We start from the raw sequence: 21,936 nt of genomic DNA, 5'->3' as shown, positions 1-21,936 counted from the left end.
TATATTTCAAACAGTGAAAAACTGTTTTGAAAATTGTGGCGTTGATGGCAACAAACTTGAGTGGTCTAAACTTGAGAGCATTTGTACAGATGGTGCTCCAGGAATGTTAGGGAAGAGGAATAGTTGTGTTTCTTTGCTTGAGCAGTATTACAGTTGAGTCAAATACAGCCTTTGTACAAGGTGATATCTCCTCATTTTCAACTGCACATAAAATGGAAAATATTGAAGTGAAATATCAAACAGTAAAATAAATTTATTCCTTATGGTATGCCATTTTATTCTTCAGTTCAGTTCCACAATTCAATTGTTCCGTGCATGCATATTAATTCATTGTTATCATGCACATGTGACTGAAGCAATATTTGTAAAACAGTAAAAATTTGTAAAAATTGTAATTGTAATATTGTAAAATTTTGACTTGTTCCACATCTTAAAGCTTCATTGCTCATGTAAGATCTATGGAATAAAATAAATGAATGAATGTGCTATCTTTAGTGTTCAAACAAATCCAGTAATTGTGCTTTCATGGCTAGTAAACATGGAACGGTGAACTGCACAACATTATGCATACATTGTGGAACATTATTTTAAGACTGGCGAGTCTGTTGTAATAACACAGCATGCTTTCCGAACACACTTTCAGATTCCGCATCAAGGACGTGTTCCTAGCCGCAAGACCATAAAATTGTGGATTGCGTCATTTCGGAACATGGCTGCAGCAATAAAACAGAAACCACCAAAGCAACCAAGATCAGTGTGATCTCCACAAAACATTGCAATTGTGTGTCAAGCATTTGTAAGGGTCCACAACGTTCAGTGAGAAAACATTCAGCAGCTTTACAATTAAGTAATCGCAGTCTTAGGAGAATTTTGCAACAGGATCTTAACTTTCATTCATACAAAATGGAAATGGTGTACGAACTTAGAACTATATAGTTTCAGCAAGAATAACATTTTTAAGACACTCGCCACCCTACTCTATTATCTCCTGGCCTAGTTGCCTCATAAGTGGTGCCTTTTTGGTATCACTTGTGAGCAATGGCGTAACTTTTTATAGCTGGACCCCCCAGCAAAAAATGATAATCTGGATCCTTTTCCTTACTGCCATTTTTTTCATATTTTCATAATTTTATTTTTTACATCTAATTTGAATAAAACAATTTAGCATAGCAAAATACCCATTTTTAAACAAAATTAAGTGAACAGAATTGAAAAAATTTAAATGATATAACTTCTGTTTCACTAAGGTTATAATTACGCAATAATAGGCATACCTAAGATAAATTTAATGTGAAGCTTAGTTCAACAAGTGCTTTTCTCTTTTGGCCTTTTGAGAAACAAATGACTCAATCAGCACTAAGTCTTTCTTGAGTCATGATATTGGAGCACTGGGATTTGTTCCACCACAGGTAGTTTGTGTTTGACTGCTTGGTCGAAATACTGAGTCTATTTTTGTCAATTTCGAAAAATATTTTCAAGTTTTTTCCTTTTGCATTTTTCTGCACAACTTAAATGTTCATAATTACTTTTAAAAGGTTTCATTGTCACAAACCACGAGAAAGATGATGAATTAAATCTAGTAACAAGCAGATGTTGATATACAAAACTTCTTTATTTAAATCTAGTAACAAGCAGATGTTGATATACAAAACTTCTTTATTTCAATGTGTGTTTACTGGCAATCTGAAGACATGAAAATACACCACGAGAAACAATGTCTCCATCCATAAAAATCACTCTGTCACATTTTCAACGTTGGCATCCACTGCAGTATGGTTGTGGGCGAGTCCACTAAGGCAATCGACGGGGGTGAATGATGTGAAGTACTGCCAGTTGGACCACTGTATGTGCATCCTCGGGTCCAGTGATGGCAGTCATTACCGCAGATTTCCATATGCCAGAGAGTAAAAGGAGTGGCTATGCATTACGGAAAATACATAATGTGGGCCTTGAACTGTAATTCGAACTCATTTCCAAATATGCGTCAGTAATCATTGAATGTTTTCGGGCCTCCCTGGCCTTGACCCCCCCCCCCCCGCAAAGCAGGATCTGTGGGGGTGTAAGTTACGCCACTGCGTGTGAGGTTCAGAACTGTCTTCGGACAGTTGACTAAACAACAACAACATGACCTCGTGGCTTCTGGTAATAATCATCTTTTATTCTATATCAATAAGACATGAGTGAATAAATAAACAAAAAAAAAAAAATCCATTTTGAATCTTGCGTACACCACTTTTAACACTTGAATATAATTAATTGATGAACTTGTGGACTTACTCGTGTTAAATATGTAATATTTGTCCAGCTTACAGCTGTTTCAGTGCTTCACGCACCATCATCAGAGCCTACTCAACACACTAGAACAATACGAAATATACAAACACACTAAAACACACCCCGATCAAATCCTCAACACACAGATCAATTTCAGTACACACACACTATTCGACTCCACACTTCAACACCTTCCAACAATAAAACACACTCTCTTAACAGGCAGAGAAGTTTGAGATGACGCCGCGATCTAGTAGGCTCTGATGATGGTGCATGAAGCACTGAAACAGCTGTAAGCCGGACAAATATTACATATTTAACACGAGTAAGTCCACTAGTTCATCAATTAATTAAAAAAAAAAAGACGTGTGGCAAGACTCGACAGAAAGAGATGAACTTAAGGTCCCTTCTCAAGGTCTTTCTCCCACTAACAGATTGGGAACAGCACACTAATGCTGGATGAGTATTGACTGAATTCATGTACCTTCTAAAAGAGTATGCCATATAACGACACATTTGACTGCTGAGGTTTATTCAGAGTTAAAATTCGACATGGGTGAGAAATGGCCGAAGAATTTTACCTGGAGTCCTCTATCATGGGCGGGGTTCTATTATGAACTGTAAATCTATGGGGAGGAAGCTATGCCAAGAATTTCATCACCCTTTAAAAATTAACACTCTTGGTCAGATTTGAACTTGCTAACCTCAGATCTAACAATCAGCAAATTCTAATCACATGACCATTGAGGGCGACTTGATGCTGATGTAAATAATAAAATTGTTATTCACTATACTGTCCCACTTTCTTTATGTATTTACGTGTGGGATAAATAAGTAGTCTATTCTTGAAAAGAACACATTGTCATTGTATTTCTAGTCTCTTACAGCAAACCCAGGCTATTTTGGTTGGTGGTTTTACTTGTTCGTACATGGTACAGAATTGATAACGAACACTAGATCAGCACAACAGCTTGACAACTTCAATTTTTGCTTTAAGACTGAACACTTGGTTGTCTCTGAGAATGCATAGCAAGTTTTTCATCACCACCTTACTGAATTATTGTGCAATATGATTTAACAGGGAGGATCAACTGTCCCTGCTGTAATAGCAGTTCCTGTAACTTTCTGTTATCCATAAAAGTTTGTTGATGTATTATGAATACATTCTACACATATTTTCTCATATGAATGTTCTTTTTACCCCAAAGGTGGGTACTTTATTTCATTCATCCAAGCATCCCTGGTGTATGCAGTACACTGAAGCTGTAGTTTTTTTTTTTCCACAATGAGCATTGCCCTTGGTGCACAATAGGATGCGAACTACATGACGCTGCATCATGATGATTAATGGAGAAAATGGCGGAATGTCGGTAGGAGAACAGAAATAGGCCTACTCTGCGAAAACTTACCACCAAGCATCTTTGTCCACCATAAATTAGGGTTATCAGCGTGGAAAACAAACGCTCTAATCTCATATATGCAGAAATGTTAAATGCAACAAATACTGTACATGACTTTGTTTCATATTGCAATATACTTACCACTTGTTTTTACAAAGACTTTCCCATGAGTAAGAGAACCCAGAACTATTTAGTCGTGTGGAATTAAACAATTAAAATGTATTTTTAAGAGTTCATAATCAATGTAAGTCAGCGACGGGGAACAGCTGTCTCAGAGAGCTTAGCTTCTCTCGCTACCTTACTTTCTATTATATGTAGATACTCAAGATGACTGCTCTGTTTACAGAACGAGTTCCCCGTCCCTGGTATAAGTCAAATGGGTCTTCTCGACAGTTTGCAACCATTCTACATTTGCACTACTTACAGTAGGCTACAATGAGAGCACTTTTAAAATATAAATAATATAAATATTGTCGTAGTTATGTAAAGACATTAGTTCGAATGAAAGAGATTCTACGATTGTAAGTCATTACAGGGCCTACTCACCAAGCTATATGTTGTGGACGATTAGCTTTGATCATGTTGTTGGTACCTGATAAGAAACAGAGGCAGAGATTAAGCATTAAGTTATACTAGTGTTTAAATTTAATATAAGTTAAGGATAATCCCTAGAACATGGATTGGACCCTTTCCCTCTTACTTCAAAATTCCAACCTTGTGCACACAAAATAAATTATTGGCACTGAAAAGTCCTTTTCGTAAATATAATGATGCGCATTCGACAAACGCAGACAAATCTGCTCTTTCTAGTATTTTAAGACATAATTTGGTAGGTGCAATCCGTGTTCTAAAATTTTCCCCATAAATGATCGAAAATTAGGCGCTAGAAAATATTGAGAATAGGACGCATGTTTATATGACTTTTTTTTTTTTATTAATACACACACACACACACACACATCTAAACTGGACTCTAATCTTAGAGAAATGCAGTTGCCCCTGTACGGAAGCGCGCCCCAATAGTAATATAGCCTATAACACGCACATAGTGCATTATTAAGTTATTGACCGAAACAGAATCTTGTTAATGAAACGGTCCTTTTTCCGCAGTGCATAACGTGGTCGCCCTCAAAACCCACTACACTAAAACTAGGCCTACATTTAGGGTCTAAAAATCAATAATAGCAGCAAAATATAATACTGGGGAAAGGAATTGGTCACCTACCCCATTACCTCCTGGCCTACTTGCCTCATGAGTGATTTCTTATTGATATCAAGAGATTCAGACCTGTCTTTTGACAGTTGACTAACAACAATATTATTTCCACGTCGAATGAAGAAGTCTATGTTTACTATAAATTGCTGTATTTCCTACATTCAAAAGACAATAGTACCAGTATTTTTGTGTCAATGACAGTTTCTATTGCGTTGTATTCAAAGTTTGCAGCCGATGTTATTATTCATTTGCATCACTGATACACATTTCTCTCTTATAGTTATTCCGGAGTGCCTCACCTTGTATGTGCATACGTCTTAAATATACATAGATATATATATATATATATATTTTTTTTTCTGGGATGTGTATGATTTCTTCTACACAACACTGTTACTTCAGCCCTCTTGTAACTTGTATACTCCCACCATTTTCATCCCCAGGGTTACAACGCGAAAAAAAAAATGTTTCTAATATTCAATATGACAAATTTGCCAAATGCTTAAAAACTTTTATCCATGATGAACTTTACATACTCATTTCAGTTTTACTGTAAAATTATTTTATGGCTTTTCAACTTAGTACCATAGCACATACTGTGCCAGTATCAAACGGACACATGGTTGGACTCTCCGGCACAGACGGCTGTGGGTGAATAAATGAAAGTAAGATAAACTCCATTTAAACTGTATTGGATTAAAGCAGTCTAAAATAATCTGATAAATTCAATCTATGGCTAAACAGTTCGCTATGACAGCATTAAAAAATTATACAAAAGTACAAACTCAACTATGCCATTCATTCATAGTGTTCTGCCCAAGAGCAGGTCTTTCACTGCAAACCCATCATCCTCACTGTAATTATTTTCGTAAAATACCTGATCTAGGGTATAGATATGGTTGGATTTTTTACGTTGGGTTGGTAGCATTAATTTTCAAATTGACGGTGCTGCTTTCAAACGAAATGTTTAGTAAGCAAAGCACATGAATTCACGTTTGAAAACGTTAATATTAGTCAATAAAGGTGTAGTTTATAATGGCTGATGAATCACTAAAATTCGACGTGAAAGAAGTAAAACAGGACCTTCAAAGAGCAATTATAGAGTGTTCACAACGTGGTTTAATTCACAGCACAAAATGGTAGTGTTATGGACCTTAGTGAGGTTATGTTACTATTGAATGTGTTTCTTATAACTGATGCAGCAATATAGGGCAAAATTTACATCTATTCATGAGAAAAATTTCAGTGACATCATGCAGGATACAATAATTGCTAACGTATTTTAATTAGTGCCTCATCTCGCCTTATTCCACATCTTAAAGTTTCAATGTTAATGTAAGATAAATGGAATACAATAAATGAAATAATATATTAAGTATTTAGAATCAAATTTGAAATCTTCTAATGTAATATCAGTCATAATTGGTTTTATGTCCACGAATACAGACCTATCTTAATGACCTGTCACAGACGAGGCGAGGCTGTGGGTATGAAAACCACAACCTTGCCCAAGGTTTACTAGGTAGCGTGGCACTGCGGTGGTTTGCCTGTTGTCTTTCGCATTATGTGATTGAAGGACAGAAGACACTCAATCCCGGATAAAGTTTAGAGTTCATTGCCTGTTAAGGCTCTCTTTCTCATAGGTTCTGTAAAACCAGTTATTGCCTCTGATCAGCAAACAGAACAGTGCACAGTGGCAACAAATATAATTTAATTTTTCTGTTTTATTTTCAGGTTGTCAGAACTTAATTTTGCCCTTCGAGATGTTAAGATAGATCCTTCTGATACTTTCACACAGTCTATATTAGATAATGATGATGAAGCAGAACATTATCTGTTGGCAAAAAGCTACTTCGATCTCAAGGAATATGACAGGTGAGTGAAATAAGCTTATGTAATGTTGTTAACAACAAATATAAGTCTTAGCAAATGTTTAAGAATTTTGTCGATATGTAATATAAAACAAAACTGGAAGAAGTTTAATACATATTCGTTGGTTTTGAGTGTTATTACATAAATCTATTTATTAATATTTGGCTAAGGTATAGTGATTCACACTAGTCCTATAAATCAGTGAATAAAAGACGAGTGTTTTCATAAAATACGGTTTTTCCGTGGATCAAAAGTACATTAATACAAAGGAGTTGTTGTTGTTTTCTAATGCCAGGCGTTTGACAATAAAGTCATTTGACCTCTTGCACTCCAATATTTTTCAAAGATATTATCATGGTCAGCCACTGAAGCACAGATTTTACAAAGGAGTAAAAATTAGTATTTCACTGTAGATCATTACAGCTGTTCCAGCTTTAACTTAAGATGATCTAACTTAATTATTTTCACGGATACTTCATCCTAACAGTTTTTAAGTACTGCTACCGATATATTTCCAAGCAGTAGCCTATTAAAGATAAGTCATTTGACCCATCCTTATGTTGAAACAATCTTTCTTTCAATTTTCAGGTGTGCCTATTTCACTGAATTTTGTCAAGCACCCCGTACGAGATTTCTTCATTTATATTCTCGCTATTTGTCAGGCGAGAAGAAGAAGATATCTGATGTGACGGATATAACGACACCTCCTGATCCCACGCAGAATTCCAGTTTGCGGGAACTGGGATCTCAACTCATGAAAGATCACTTGGCCCGCAAATTGGATGGCTACGGACTCTACTTGTATGGAATTGTACTCAAGAGGTTGGAACTACTCAGAGAAGCAGTGGAGGTTCTTGTGGAGGCCACACATAATGAACCGTTACACTGGGGGTCTTGGCTCGAGCTGGCAACTTTGATAACAGATCGAACCAAGGTTGGTGCATCATGACAAGCTTCATCATAGCTTTCGTTGTTGTTGTTGTTATTGTGAAGGGTATGTAACTGTAGCAGATGAATTCTACAGCACAGTTTGTCGTTCTTGCACCTACTGGAGGTCTCAGTTGCATTTTTCAAATTAATAAACTGTATTATGTAAGTGAAAGGTGACAACCTATCACTTTATTGACCAAATTTTAAGAGAATAAATTTTTTGCCATTTTCAGTTTAGTGTTTTCGTAGGGCGTAATCTTTTTTTTTTTTTTTTTTTTTTTTTTTTTCAATTTTAAGTTGACACATGAAATTAAGAGTTTACGAAGTTAATATAAAAATTATAAAGCAAATGGGGAACATTCAATTGCCTGGTTATTAGATATACTTGCCTCCAAAACATGACTGCTTCTTTTCTTGGAATTGGTAATCCCTCATAAACCCCCCATCCTCTACTAAACCCCTAGCTGCGTGGCAGAAATACAGTAGATTCCAGCATTGGCAAATCTAGCAGACATTGCCTCTACCTGATGGCTTTCACCCGCTCACAGTGCCTTTTCAGACATTTGTCGAGGTGTTGTTTTAAACTGCCGTGCACTTCAATATGTCTGATTTTTTCCTGTCATTAATGAGTGTTGGAGTAGATGATCCGCAGTCATGCCTCCAATTTCACCTGAAGATCCAGGACCATCACGACAAGAACAAATAATACCGTCGAAGAAAAAATATGTTACTTGCAGAGGAGCATAGGTAAGAAAACAAGTGTTAAAATTGTGTCTAATGTTGGGAATTTTATCCATAGAGTAATCAAAAGTTGCGGCAGTTTGATAAATGCAGTACGATTATTTAGTCCTGACAGTCACCAGAGATGTGCGCTTAGGTCAGGCGAGTCCATTTAGTTATGCCAAGGGGTGTATGGGTTATTCACTCACTTGCCTTCGAAGTATTGCTCTCAGCGCACCATGGAAGGTGAACTGCATAGCACCATATGATGATGATTAATAGAGCAATGGTAGAATTTCGGTATGGAAAATGGGAGTACCTCTCGAAAATCTATCACTAGGTCTAAGCAATATCTTTGTTCACCATAAATTTTACTTTGACTTAAAGTACTGAGATTCGAACCTGAGTTACCAGTGTGGAAAGCTGATGCTCTAACCTAACTAATAAATATTGAATTTAACTTTAAATATCACCAAAATATTTCACTGTTTGAAAGAGGAGCCAACAACAATGGAAGATAGCATATATAAATAGGTGGCTAGATACAACCCTTGCAATGGCTGAGTGGTCAGATCTTTGGCCTGTCATGTAGGAAGCATGGATTCGAATTGCAGTCTGGCCTGGGATTTTTCATGGTGGATAAGACTGCAGTTGGGAGGGGGGGAGGGTTCCCGGGATTTTTCCATATTCCCAGAATAAAGACATTTACATCATTTTCCCAACTGTCCACATTTCATTCTCATTCCATAGCATTCTCCGATCACCGACTGGAATTGCACAGAATGGGCATATGGAGTTGCCTGCACAGAACCTGGGTGTGGTTGAGACTGCACATAACTAAGGGTGGTTAACACAATAGATGGTTTCCATGTGGGATGGTCGCAATGCAATAGGTTCACTTTTCTTCCAGGAGAGAAAAGAGAATAGATAATATAGAACAGAAAAAGTGGTGAGATAGAGAGAAAGAGAGAGATGACATTTCTATTAAAATGCTCTAATGTGGTTGGTTTCAGAATATATAATGTACTTATTGAAACTATGTTGTTATGAAATAAATCTACCTGAATTTTATATAGAGTTTTTTTTTGTCTTTTCAGTTGAATTCACTCGTATTGCCTGATCACTGGATGAAACATTTTTTCCTTGGCCATACATTCCTTGAACAACAATTGAATGAAGATGCTTTGGATATATATTTCGCTCTTCAACAACATGGCTTCGAGAAGAGCACATATCTTATAGCTCAAACTGCAATCGCATTTCACAACAGAAGAGGTATTTACATATCATAAACTATTAATGTTTGATTGCTAATGAATAAATCAATCTAAATCACATAGAGATGAAATATGAAATTATTTTTGTAGCATTGTTAGAATGATTTATTGCTGTTATTGTGTCCATTAATGTTACCACGTATTCCACTCCATTTTGGAATTGCATTCCTTGAAGTAGGCATGCAAACTAAATTTGTAACATTCAAGTGGTTATGGCAATAGTGTAATAAATTATTAGAAGTTTATACAACAAAGATGTGTTCATTTTAAGTAATTTCCTAAAATTTAAAAAAGTATGAATGTGTGGAATTGAGAACAGGACTAAACCATAAACAGAACCAGCAACAGCTACATGAGGTTTTTTTTTACACTATAATGAAAGTGTTCAGTGGACTGTGCTGTTCTATCTGTATAAGTTTGGAAGCCTAGGTCATTTATATTCAGCATATGTCTGTTGTTGATTCATAATCCTCTCTTATGAGAAATAGATCCAAGAGTGTCTTATTCTTAATAGGTAGACGATGTGTTACAATACTGCAATTTGAGAGGCTTACAGTAACATGAAAAATCTAAATGAGATTAAGGAAAAATCATCACAGTACCTCAACGTGTTAGATCAAATTCTTACTATTCTAATCACAGCAGTGATTTGTCAATTCGCAATTATACTGCTATCACTCCACTGCGCTGCCTTGGAAGTTGGTGTGATGTGCTAATTTTATTTTCTATTTAAGAATGTAGATTGTAATGTTTTGTCGCATCGATGTATGCTTCATTTTGATTGCTTCGTGTGCTTTGTTGAAAATGTTTCCCAAATTTAGTACTCATATGTATACTGTTCAGATGTGGACACAGCAATAACCACATTCCGTCGCCTGCAAGAATGTGATCCATTTCGATTGGATAATTTGGATACATACTCAAATCTGTTGTATGTGAAGGAACTGAGAGTGGAACTAGCCGACCTCGCTCATAAGGCATGTGAGATAGACAAGTACCGTGTGGAGACCTGCTGCGTTGTGGGTGAGTTCAGCAGTTTTTTTTTTTTAATTATCAGGAGTAAAGCTTAAGAAAACACTTTATATTGTTAATGACTTCGTGTAAAATTTGTATATTATACTGTATATACTTTTTTCCACACTATTATGTGTTTTGAGTGGAATATAATATTAGTATCATCATCAATACAAATTAATTACTTATCACAGTAAAGTGAGGTTCCAACCAGTCTTTGGACTGCTGACTAAACATATACAAAATCCAGCAAATCCAGAATAGCAGTCATACAAATATATTGATTTAGTGTTGCCATTCTTTATTTTCTATAATAAAAAAATGATCAAGACTTCATTAACTATCTTGTAATAAGTGATGAAATCAATTTTTTTCTCAGGTTTTGTTAGCAAACAGAAACATAGATACTAGTCAGCTGAAAATCCATGCGAGGTCCATGAAATACTATTAAATAGCGAAAAGTATCAAATGAATAAGTTTTGAAGGGACATATAGATAGCTTCTAATATCTCCAGTTAAAATTTGTAGTGTTTTTTCCAACACCCTTATAAAAAGAATGGCAAGTTCCATCTGCTCCAGCAGACGCCTGGTCAGAAGCAAATAATATTATATTGCAGCATGTTATACTCTTTGCTTCATTAGCACCCTCCTTTAATGCGAGGAATGATTCTTGATTCACCAGTCGTCAAATGCCCTCATTCAGCTAGGGGTACGGTGATGAACAATGTACAGAGAAGCAACACATATATATATGTATGTACATGTGTACACGAGTACACGTGCAGGCGTGTGCACGCACACACACACGCACATGCAGAGAATGAGTTGTCTTTAAACACTTAGTGAAATAAAACAAATTTCAGAAAGTCAGAGAAGCACTGCTACACTATACAAAACTGAAAAGCAAAGAAACGTAATTTTGCAACTGATTCCAGCACATTGTTAATATGAATGAGGGAACACAAAGGTGAAGGCTAGGAAATAAAATAATTATGGTTATTTGCTGTATACATTGTCTTCAGGTTATTTATCAGTCATTGTTCTACTAATCTATATCTCTCAACCTGAATACATATTTGTTCCGTTATTTTCTGTCTTCCAGTATCCAGTCATGTATTGACTGAATGGCACTTATGAATGTATATGAAATTAAACATGAAATGAACAAAAGCATCAACTCTGATGTAAAATATTAATTGAACCCATTATGATATAAGAACTTTTTATAAACGTACCATAACCCTTCTAAATTAACAGGCCACGTCATTGTTTACCAGTTCATTTGTATAAGATTTGAATTTCCAAATATCAAATGCATGCTTGTGTTATTCTGTTAACAATAGAAAACACCGTAGAATCCTGAATATTAGTAAAGTAATCTTCTCTCCACAAGGTAAATCAAATTCTTTCAACTCCTACACAATAAAGAACAACAAAATTTATAAGACAGTATACTAAAACTTGAAATTACTTAATTTTAATTACACTTGTTAAAATGTAAAGCTTAAGTTTATTTAAATGCTGTAGTGTTAAGGTATGTGTATGTTTCAGGTAATTATTATAGTTTAAGATCAGAACATCAGAAGGCAGTGTTGTATTTTCAGCGTGCACTTAAATTAAACCCTCAGTATTTATCAGCGTGGACTCTGATGGGACATGAGTTTATGGAGATGAAAAATACTAATGCAGCAATACAGAGCTACAGACAAGCCATTGGTATGTACATTTTTTTACTTTGTAAAATAACCCAATGAAAAAAAATAAAAATACCAACCCTTCAAAAGTAGATTGCTGTGTTTGCTACTATTTCTTGCTAAAACTGTAGAGGTAATTTAGATATATAAGATCATTCAAAAGTAACTTCAAACGTTGGAGCATTAACAAATGTTATAATATTTGGGTTGGGGGGGGGGGGGGAACAAAACAAAAACATCACTGTTGGACAAACAATGCCATTTGGTTTTTACAAAATATTGGGAATGTGTCCACCATTCTCTTGTTCAACAAATACCTTTTTTCCAGTGACACCATGCCCAGCAATTCAATGTTCCTGTTATGATAGTCTTTTTTTAAACATTATTATGCAGTTCTGATTATATACCTAGTTTATCCAAATATTTTGGTACAATTACAGAATTTACCCCATAGCACGTATTACTATTGGTATAAAATTACAATGCCATTCTCATACTGTTATTGTCCTCTATTGAACCTGTGTCAAACATAATCGATTCTAGGAGAATTCTCATTGAAAAGAGTACTTTTTATCTGTTAATGTGCTTGAGATAGACTACATTGATTATATATTTTTTAGAGGTAAACAGAAGAGACTATAGAGCATGGTATGGACTTGGTCAGACATACGAGATTCTGAAGATGTTCTTTTACTGCCTTTATTACTACAAACAAGCCCAGCAGCTGCGGCCCAATGACAGTCGCATGCTGATAGCACTTGGAGAAACATACGAGAAGCTCGACAAGATCCCAGATGCCTTAAAATGCTACTACAAGGCTCGCAATGTGGGTGACATTGAAGGGACAGCACTTCTTAAACTTGCAAAGTAATCATTGTTTTGTAGTGTTTACGTAAATTTAATATTGCTTACCAGAAATACGAATGGAAATAGTGTGATGCTGAAAAATTGAATCGAATATTTTAACATTCATTCATAGTTTCAACTTCTCCTCCTCCTCCTCCTTCTTCTTCACTTTAGCACTTAGGTCAGCCACTGGTGTAGCTCAGGCACTAGTGCATTTGTCCTGATCCACAGTTGCACTCAGGCATGGGTTCAATTCCTGCTTGGACTGATTACCAAGTTGGATTTTTTCCTAGGTTTTCCTCAATAGTAAGGCGACAGGTAATCTATGGCGAATTTTCGGCCTCATCTCGCCAAATACCATCTTGCTATCACCAATTCCATTGATGCTAAATAACATAGTAGTTAATACAATGTCATTAAATAAACAAGTAAAAAAAAATAGCCTCTTCCTATTTCAATTTAATTTAAAAGTTTGCGGATTCACATACAGCCAATGGTAATGGGTATTTAAGAATATTAATAATTTTAAGTATAACTACCTTCGAGAGGGAAGTAAAACTGGGGGTTCTATATCGTAAATTTAGTGTAAAAAAGAACTCTGTCTTTGAATAGGAGGATTCCAGATAAAATTTTCAGCTATTTCGCGAATATTTCTGAATTAAACTTTGCTAATCTTCATTCTTGCCTTACAGGTAGGTATGTACTTCCATTTCAAAAATGAAATTCTTCACACTGTCAAACTTACAGAGACCAGGGCAGTTTCTTTTCACAATGTTTTGAGATGATGTCATCCACTAAAATATGATTATTCTTTTAGAAATTCTTCATCCCTTTTCACACAATTTGTGAAAAATTGTCATATACTGGAACATTTATATATTATGTAAACCTTTTTTTGAATTATTTGCCATTACTTTCTGCCTAATTTATAATAATCCATATTACGTAATGAATGCTGTGTTTCAGACTGTATGATAAACTGAATGAATTCACTCATGCAGCAGCTGCTTTCACAGAGTACGTGAATGAGAATGAGCCTCGTGCAGACAAGAGTGAAATGAGTCAAGCTTACAAATACTTGGCAAATTACTATGTCAAGAGGAACCAATTAGATGAGGCCTATCGGTATGCACAGAAGTGTTTGGAGTTTGAAGAGGTGAGTTTCGTAAATATGGTCATGTACAAACTTTGGCCCACCTGAATTTTGTTTCTGGATCTGTACAACACTTGCATTTTTTTATGTGTTTCAAAGATAAAAATATAGTAAAATAGTTAGTTTTGTGGAATTTTATGTTTTAAGACTGTAGTTTTCTAGAGTCCAGTAATTACTGTGCTTACTTCTGGACCAAAGATACGAGGGTTCAAACCCAGCTGAGCTTGATACACTTTTAGATAAAAAAAATTCCTAGGTGTGGCTTCCATCAGATGGGAAAGCAAAACAGTTGATCTTATCTTGTAGATATGGTATATTGCACATTTACAAGATCGCTCTGTTAATGAATAAAGGCATATCCAAGCTTGTCATTCATTATGCTGTTCTCAACTATTGGAAGGAGGAGTTACCACAGTAACAAATTGTGGAGGCCTCTAAGTATAAAGAATGGAAACATGTTGATTCAGAAATCTTACCAGTAACAATACCTTTTGATGTATACATACGAGGTGCACATACCGAAAATGGGTATCACATAATTTGTAAAGAAGAGTGAATGACAAATAGCCAAATATAACAAGATTGAAATCTTAAAAAAAAATTTTAGAAAACAGATTAACCGAGATGCTCTTTCAAGGCTTTACAAGGTAGTTAGTAAACCAATACTACTACACGGAAGTGAAGGCTGAACTCTTACAAGAAATGAAGAAAGACGTCTATAAGCAGCACAGATGGGATTGCTTTGCCCGTTATTGGGAGTATCAAGACGAGATTGCCTCAGAAATTATTATATTAGAACTCAACTTGGAGAGGCAAACATTCTAGAATGCTGGTAGTTCGCTTACCAAAAATGGCCTTAAAATTCACACCACATGGAATTCGATCAGTGGGACGGTCCAGAAAGAGATGGGTGGATCAAGTAATGTAGCTTGCTGCACCTTCGGAACGGGGAAATAAGTACCCAGTCCTTGAAGGGAAGAAGAGAAAGAAGAAGAGTGAATGACTTCGTTGTCAGGTGCTTGGCATTAGAAGTCAACCAACCAACTGACCAATTTGTTTCAAAGACTAAAATATATACACACTAGATTGTCGCTAATCCGGCCTCCTCCTATGTACCTCCTATCACTTCTACTACAATAGTTTTCTGGGAAAATTGCACTGGTGCCATTTGTTACACTGCATTACTTATACATGTAAATATTTATATACATATACACGCACTGGCCACATGTAGAATGTCCTAGTTTGATTTAGTAGTGCAAGTGGCATAGTTGGCGCAGTTTGTAACATTAAATTTAATTACATTTAAGCACTTTCAGTAATTTGGCACCACTCTGTGCAGAAAAATGTTGAGATTTTTTTATGTTTTGAACGTCAATGCAGTGAAACCTCTCATTTACGGACATCGAAGGGATGTAACAATCTGTCTGCATCTGGGAGGTGTCCTTTATTGAGAGGGAGGCTCCCCAATCTAACAGTAAATTTATAATAATACATTATTTATCCCTTCACGCTTTAAATGAAATGTATTACTGTAGTTTAATTCTAAATGCAGTATACTGTACTACTATAAATTCTTTGCAACTTTGAATTACAGTAGATAAAACTGAAAAAGAAAAATACAGTACTGTGCCATGCAATTTTATTCTATGTCTACAGTTATGCAGTATTGTAATTTACAGTTTTCAACTTGACCTTTACGTTCAAGTGCCATGTCTCTCGAAACAGAACATCTGATTGAAGTGAAGAGAATAATCCTACTAACCCTATCATGTGTTGAATACAATTTTACGATCGCAGAAACCTTGGACCCATCAGACAGGTTAAATTTTATGACTTTGTTTATCCTCCCGCTTCCAGCTAACAGGGGTATCCAGCTGGACTAATGGTAGCCTACGAGACCCTTATGTTATGTTTCATGTTAAGGAATTTCTGTACAGTCCTCAAAACTAAATTTTCCATTATTGTAACACATTAGGTCTTGAAATCCAAGTTCTGTCCGGAGTCAGGACGTAAAGCAAGCTTTAGGATTGTGAAAAACCTGTCCGTGTCTGAGAATGTCCGTAAACGAGAGTTTAATTTATCATTATTTATATATTATTTCAGTTGGGACTTAAAAATCTGTCCATATATGAGGAGTGTCTGTATCTTGGAGGTGTCTGTTAGGAGAGGTTTCACTGTACTCAGTTTTAATGTTGTTTTTTGTTATTAGTCATTTACTGCTGCATTTATTCTCACCAGTCTCTTTTGAGATAAATATAGTAAAATTCCGATTTTATTAGTCATTTACTGCTGCATTTATTCTAACCAGTCTCTTCTTAGATAAATATAGTAAAATTCCGATTTTAGGTGACCTCCATTTAAAGTTTTCCGCATTTAACATTAAATTTTCATGGTCCCAATAATTATTACATATGATTAATGTATTTTTATATTCGATATAATGTAATTATCTTTGCTGTCAAACCTATATTTTATGCAAAAGTATTTCGATTCAATCGTAAAATACAAATTTTTTTAAGAGTCAACCACTGTTACTGCCACATGCTAATGGTGTGGGCCACACACTCCTCCCTCCATTCCCATACCTACATGAAGTTACATGTCTGAATAACCATTACAACTTACAGCATTAGTTGCTTCTTTTCTTTGTTGTGCTTGTTGAGGTGCATGGTGTCAGCACTACTACAGTGAAGAGACGGAATTGTTTTCAGTGTCACAATTCACTAGAAAACAATGGCTGGAAAAGCGCAATTTAATTCGCGAAATAGAAACAAATCCAAATGTGAACATACGCTATGGGGATCATTTTATAAATAATGCACAGGTTGGCGAACTGTGAAGTGGATGACGCAAAACCAATGAAAATTACGTCAGTTGCAGTTGAAGGATTTACGAAGAAGCACATGTGTTCATTTCGTCCATAGCATCCTCTGTGTTTAGGTAACGAGAGCTAGAAATGGAGCCTACATGTGTCTCAGGTACTGTGATGATTGAAGACCAAAGATCGAATCTATACATGACGAAACACCCCCACAGAAATCCACACTTCACAGTGCTGCGAGTGGAGTTTGTGGTGAACTTACAGTAACCATAATACAGTTTCTCATTGGGCTACTTGTTTTTGTGATGGTCCTGTCAGCAAGTTTGCAATGTCCAGGCATTTCTGCTTAAGTTCAGTAGCCAAGCAATAAGGGACCCATCGCGCAGAAATTTTGCTCTTCTTAAAATTCTTTGTCAAAATATAGAATACTGAATTTTGTGAAATTCCTGTAGCTTCTGAATTTCCTCACACGTTGCTCGAGGATCTTCTTGAAGAGTATCCACCACAAATTTCACACTTTGTTCATTCATGTGTTGATGTTTTCGGCCTTCTTGGTCTTGCATCATCGTCTAAACTGACATGAAAATGAGTAACCCAATGAGAAAGTGTACTATGGTCCATTGTATTCTCACAACAAACTCTGCTCCGCTGTGAATTTCTGTGAGATTTTGCCACATAAAGATTCGATCTTGTCACAGTACCTGAGACACATGTAGGCTCCATTTCTAGCTCTCGTTACCTAAACACAGAATATGCTATGGACGAAATGAATATACGTGCTTCTTTCTGAAATCTTCAACTGCAACTAACGTAATTTTCACTGGTGTTGCATAATCCACTTCATAGTTCTGGCAATCTGTGCATTTTTTATTAAATGACCCTTGTAGATGGCGAGAAGAAGACTTGATTGGCACTCAACTCCCCCTTAATGTTTTTCAGTTTTTGTACAGTATTGTCCGTAATTTACTTATTTTTTGCAAGTAAGTTTAAATTCAAAATTGTTTAAACAAAAATAGCAAATTCCTATTTAATGTCAACCTCCATTTAAGGTTATTTATTCTGTGTCCCCAGAAAAACGTTAAACAGAGGTCCTACTGTACTTTTACTTGACTATTTCATTTTAGACACTATTTTAGTGTTCTCCCCTCTTAAAGTTACTCATAACATTGTTGCAAAAAAAAAAAATTGTATATATTAATTTAATTTAGAAATCTGTAATATAATATTATTATGTAACAAATGGTTAGTAAATATTTGATAATTTTAAAGAAAACAATATTTCACATGACCAACAATAATTACATGAGTGACCTATATTAGTTTGCATAGTAGAATTTTTGCGGTATTGCCATCTTGTGTTCTGTACTGTGGATAATAATCATCAGAATATTATAGCACTACTAGCAACACTGGTTATCTTTGACTGGTTGCAACGGAATAAATTATTATGCCTGAAAAATTAAGAATTTTTTTTTTTTCAATTTACATATGTTATACTCGTTGAGGTCACTGTATTTCATACCGTAATTGAAGAAGTTATGAATGAAATTAATCTTTATATACTCAAACACTATAATACTCGTAAATATTAATTAAAAAAGCAAAACCTGAAGAATAAACCTTGAGCAATTACTAAAATGAAGAAAACCACAGAAACCTCATTAGCTCAAAGTTTTTAAGCCCCAATTACATTTACTGTACATTCCCATACTCCTTTCTTTATCATAACTTTTAAATAATTTCGGATAGACCTAATAACATTAAAGAGATTTCATAGGTACAATTTAGAACTTGTCATATTTTTAAACTTAAAATGAAGTTCTATAAGTATATTTCATGTAATCATAAATCTTTAATGTTGCAGACGAAAGAAGAGGGTAAAGCATTGCTGCGGACCATTGCACAGAAAAGAAGTCAGCAGGAGGAAGGAGAAATGCAAGTAAGAAGTAAGGTTATTTTTATCAAGTCAGATATTGCAAGTCGCACTACACTGAGAATCTCTTTTTGAATTAGCATTATTTATACAATAGACACCCCTTTTAGAGACAGTTACAAGAAGCCTACAATGAATATTTGTAGAATACAGTATAAACTTGAAATATTTAAGATAAAAATTTGTAAAAGAAAATGAAATACAGTTTCATTGTATACAATTTGCTTCAGTCCCTTTAATTTGTAGCACGCTGTCAAGCCTTCCTAAAGATAGAAGGACTTTACGCAAACATGACAAATAAGATGGGTTTTGCTTGTACCTTGCAGGTAGAAGAAGAGACAGCATCGATAGTTAGGGTGAGACCTCGAATGTCTGATGGGACTCCCAACAACCAGTTGACTCCAATGAACCTAAGCTTCACTCTCTAAGTTCCTATCTTGAGCATCAGAATGAATTCTGCAGCACCTATGTATATAACTACACAAATAAGAACATGAGTATTGTGTGTAGCAGTCATTTTGAATGACATTCTTTCCATAGTCAATCATTTAAATGAAATTCGAGTTAAGAATGAAGAAAGCACGAGATCAAACATGAAAAACTGTTTACAAACATTGTTCTCTTCAATTGCAGACACATTGCTGTATAATGTTGAGAGTTATGAAGACAGTTCAAAGAATAATAGTGGACTGGTACCAGTCTAATATTAAGCTTCCAGCTGAACTTTTTTTTCAATTCGTTCTTGAACATTATTTACATTGTGTCCACCCTTGTATGCATTTCGTGATTGTACATAAGAGTCAAATCTCAGCTGCTCCTCAGAACAGAGGATTAAGTTTGAGTGGATCATGCTGGTAATGTTAGAATTTTTGTATATTTCGATTTTTAAAGTTAAATATCTATCTATTTTTAATATTTCATAGAAAAAAACTATAATTTAATTAGTGTATTTTGTTTTATGTCTTAGATAATTGCATTTAAATACTGGATTCCTAATAAAACAAAGCTTTATTAAGATATCACAGTAAGCCAGTCTGCAATTATTAAAACATTATTATTATTAACAAAAACAATAATTAACAATTCTTCAATCTCTCAGAACTGCATTTTCTGTGGGTAAATCCTGAAGAGCAGCTCGAGGAGTCATGTTTTCTCCATTCATTCGTCGTTTTTTCTTTTACATTTGTTGTAGGTTTTTTTTTATATAATTCTTATCCATTTTGTACATGTCAGTTTTAATAAAATATAAATTATATTTTTTGCTGTCATAATTTTAGATTAGGAAATTGTGAAAACCTTTTGCTAAATTCTTGAAAGACACTAATTACAACAATTTCATCCTATATTTTATTCTGTGTGCATCCTGTTATATTATCTAGGAAATCAAAATTGAGGCCATACAATATAATAAGACCCGTAATAACAAACGTGTGTGAAACATAAATACTTAAAGAAGCAGATACCCAAAAGTTGTTAGTATTTGTAAGGAAACTATTGAGGAAAATATATGGGCCAATCAAAGAAAGGGATGGAAGTTGAAGAGTTCGGAGAGATAATGAATTATATTATATACTAAATAAAAATGGAAACTTTAATAATTTTATTAAATCACAAAGATTAAGATGGTTCGCCATATAATCAGAATGTCTGATGAAAGATTAGTTAAGAAAATATTTAAATGGAAACCAGTATGAACAAGGGCACAGTGAAGACCAAAAATCAGATGGGAGGATGGTATAATAAACGACCTGAAAGAAATTAAGATTAAAAACTGGAGAGTATATATACAAGAAAGAAAGAATGGTGGAAAATTGTAAAGAAGGCCAAAACATTCAGCAAATGAAGAAGAAGAAGAAGTATTTTGTCATGTTAAATTGATCACTTATTTAGCATCCTAAATTATATTAACCTATATAATACATAGAATTGCAAGTTCATTTTCATCTCTTAGGGGAGAGTAAATCAATGTTAAAATTTGTACTGAAACTATGTAACACTTAAAAGTGTTCTCTAAGAAATATAACTTGTGGGTGAGTGTGAAGAGAGATGTAAAAGTTAATAGGGTTGCGATAATAGGAGAGGCATTTAAACACATTACATTGGACGCAGATGAAATGTTGGATAAAGCAATGAAACGAATTCAGTACCCCAGGAATTAAAATAAGCAAAACCGAAGCTTATTGAACCAGCTACATTTCACCATAGTTCACGACAGTTACTTTCTCTCATATAGAATTTACATGTACCATAAATTATTCGTATAAAATAACCCATACTGTTTTGAATTTCTTTGTTCGATGTAACTAAATCTGTCATGTCTTTGTAACATTCGCAAACGTGGTGAACTTTGTTGGCTGGATCTCGGTGACGTGTTCGAGAATATTGTTGCATGTTTAAATTGAATTTAACGGAGGGGGGGGGGGCACTATGGCCCAGCATTGCGACCTTGTTCAGATCTATTGCTCTAGCCATCTGGTGACGCATTCCCAAACCTACACCAGTCCACCACACTAAGGTTCTCTGGTCCAGGTTACAGGCAGGCAACCCCACTCGTCCCTAGCCAACCCCCTCCATGCATTGCCAGCTGGCGTTCAGGGAATGCTACAGAATGATAATGGAATGGAGAAATGATGATGGAATGATGTAAATGCCTAATTTGGGGAAAAATGGGAGAACCCCGGGAAAAACCCTAACTGCGACCTTGTCCGCCACAAGTGTCACTATGGAATGAAAAAAACCAAGAGCTGACCAGGAATCGAACCTGCGTGACAGTCTGAAGGTCT

At 35.2% G+C, this 21,936-nt stretch overlaps 2 protein-coding genes across 3 annotated transcripts in view; one reads left to right on the top strand and one right to left on the bottom strand.

The window, feature by feature from the left end:
* Fam92 (CBY1 interacting BAR domain containing protein Fam92) overlaps positions 1-5,339 on the bottom strand; it is a 36,739-nt gene extending 31,400 nt beyond the window's left edge. The window contains exons 1-2 of the mRNA XM_069841874.1: positions 5,190-5,339; positions 4,221-4,266 (exon numbers count right to left, since the gene is read on the bottom strand). Of these exons, the coding sequence (XP_069697975.1) occupies positions 4,221-4,266; positions 5,190-5,202 (59 nt within the window). The 5' untranslated portion in view covers positions 5,203-5,339. The remainder of the gene's footprint in view (positions 1-4,220; positions 4,267-5,189) is intronic.
* Positions 5,340-5,840: 501 nt separating this feature from the next.
* On the top strand, positions 5,841-20,408 carry Cdc23 (cell division cycle protein 23). Of its 2 annotated transcripts, none has more exons than XM_069841866.1 (10): positions 5,841-6,029; positions 6,625-6,765; positions 7,351-7,696; positions 9,510-9,687; positions 10,533-10,712; positions 12,255-12,419; positions 13,018-13,264; positions 14,210-14,399; positions 19,085-19,159; positions 19,480-20,408. In XM_069841866.1, exons 1-10 carry the CDS (start codon positions 5,926-5,928, stop codon positions 19,579-19,581), a joined length of 1,728 nt encoding a protein of 575 aa, XP_069697967.1. In that variant the 5' UTR covers positions 5,841-5,925; the 3' UTR covers positions 19,582-20,408. The 2 variants fall into 2 exon arrangements, with proteins under 2 accessions (XP_069697967.1, XP_069697968.1); XM_069841867.1 differs by having other exon boundaries at positions 19,085-19,166.
* Positions 20,409-21,936: the final 1,528 nt, after the last annotated feature.

This window comes from Periplaneta americana, chromosome 12 (genome assembly GCF_040183065.1).
Source record: "Periplaneta americana isolate PAMFEO1 chromosome 12, P.americana_PAMFEO1_priV1, whole genome shotgun sequence".
Taxonomy (NCBI): Eukaryota; Metazoa; Arthropoda; class Insecta; order Blattodea; family Blattidae; genus Periplaneta; species Periplaneta americana.
Note: the sequence above shows the minus strand (reverse complement) of the source record. Positions and strands in the feature narration are given on the sequence as shown.

Excerpts from the sequence above, each read along its gene's own strand:
- Cdc23 (XM_069841866.1), top strand. The coding sequence starts at position 5,926 with ATGGCTGATGAATCACTAAAATTCGACGTGAAAGAAGTAAAACAGGAC. Across the intron at positions 6,030-6,624 it reads TTAATTCACAGCACAAAATG|GTTGTCAGAACTTAATTTTG; the intron begins GTAGTGTTATGG and ends TTTTATTTTCAG. Across the intron at positions 14,400-19,084 it reads AGTGTTTGGAGTTTGAAGAG|ACGAAAGAAGAGGGTAAAGC; the intron begins GTGAGTTTCGTA and ends TTAATGTTGCAG.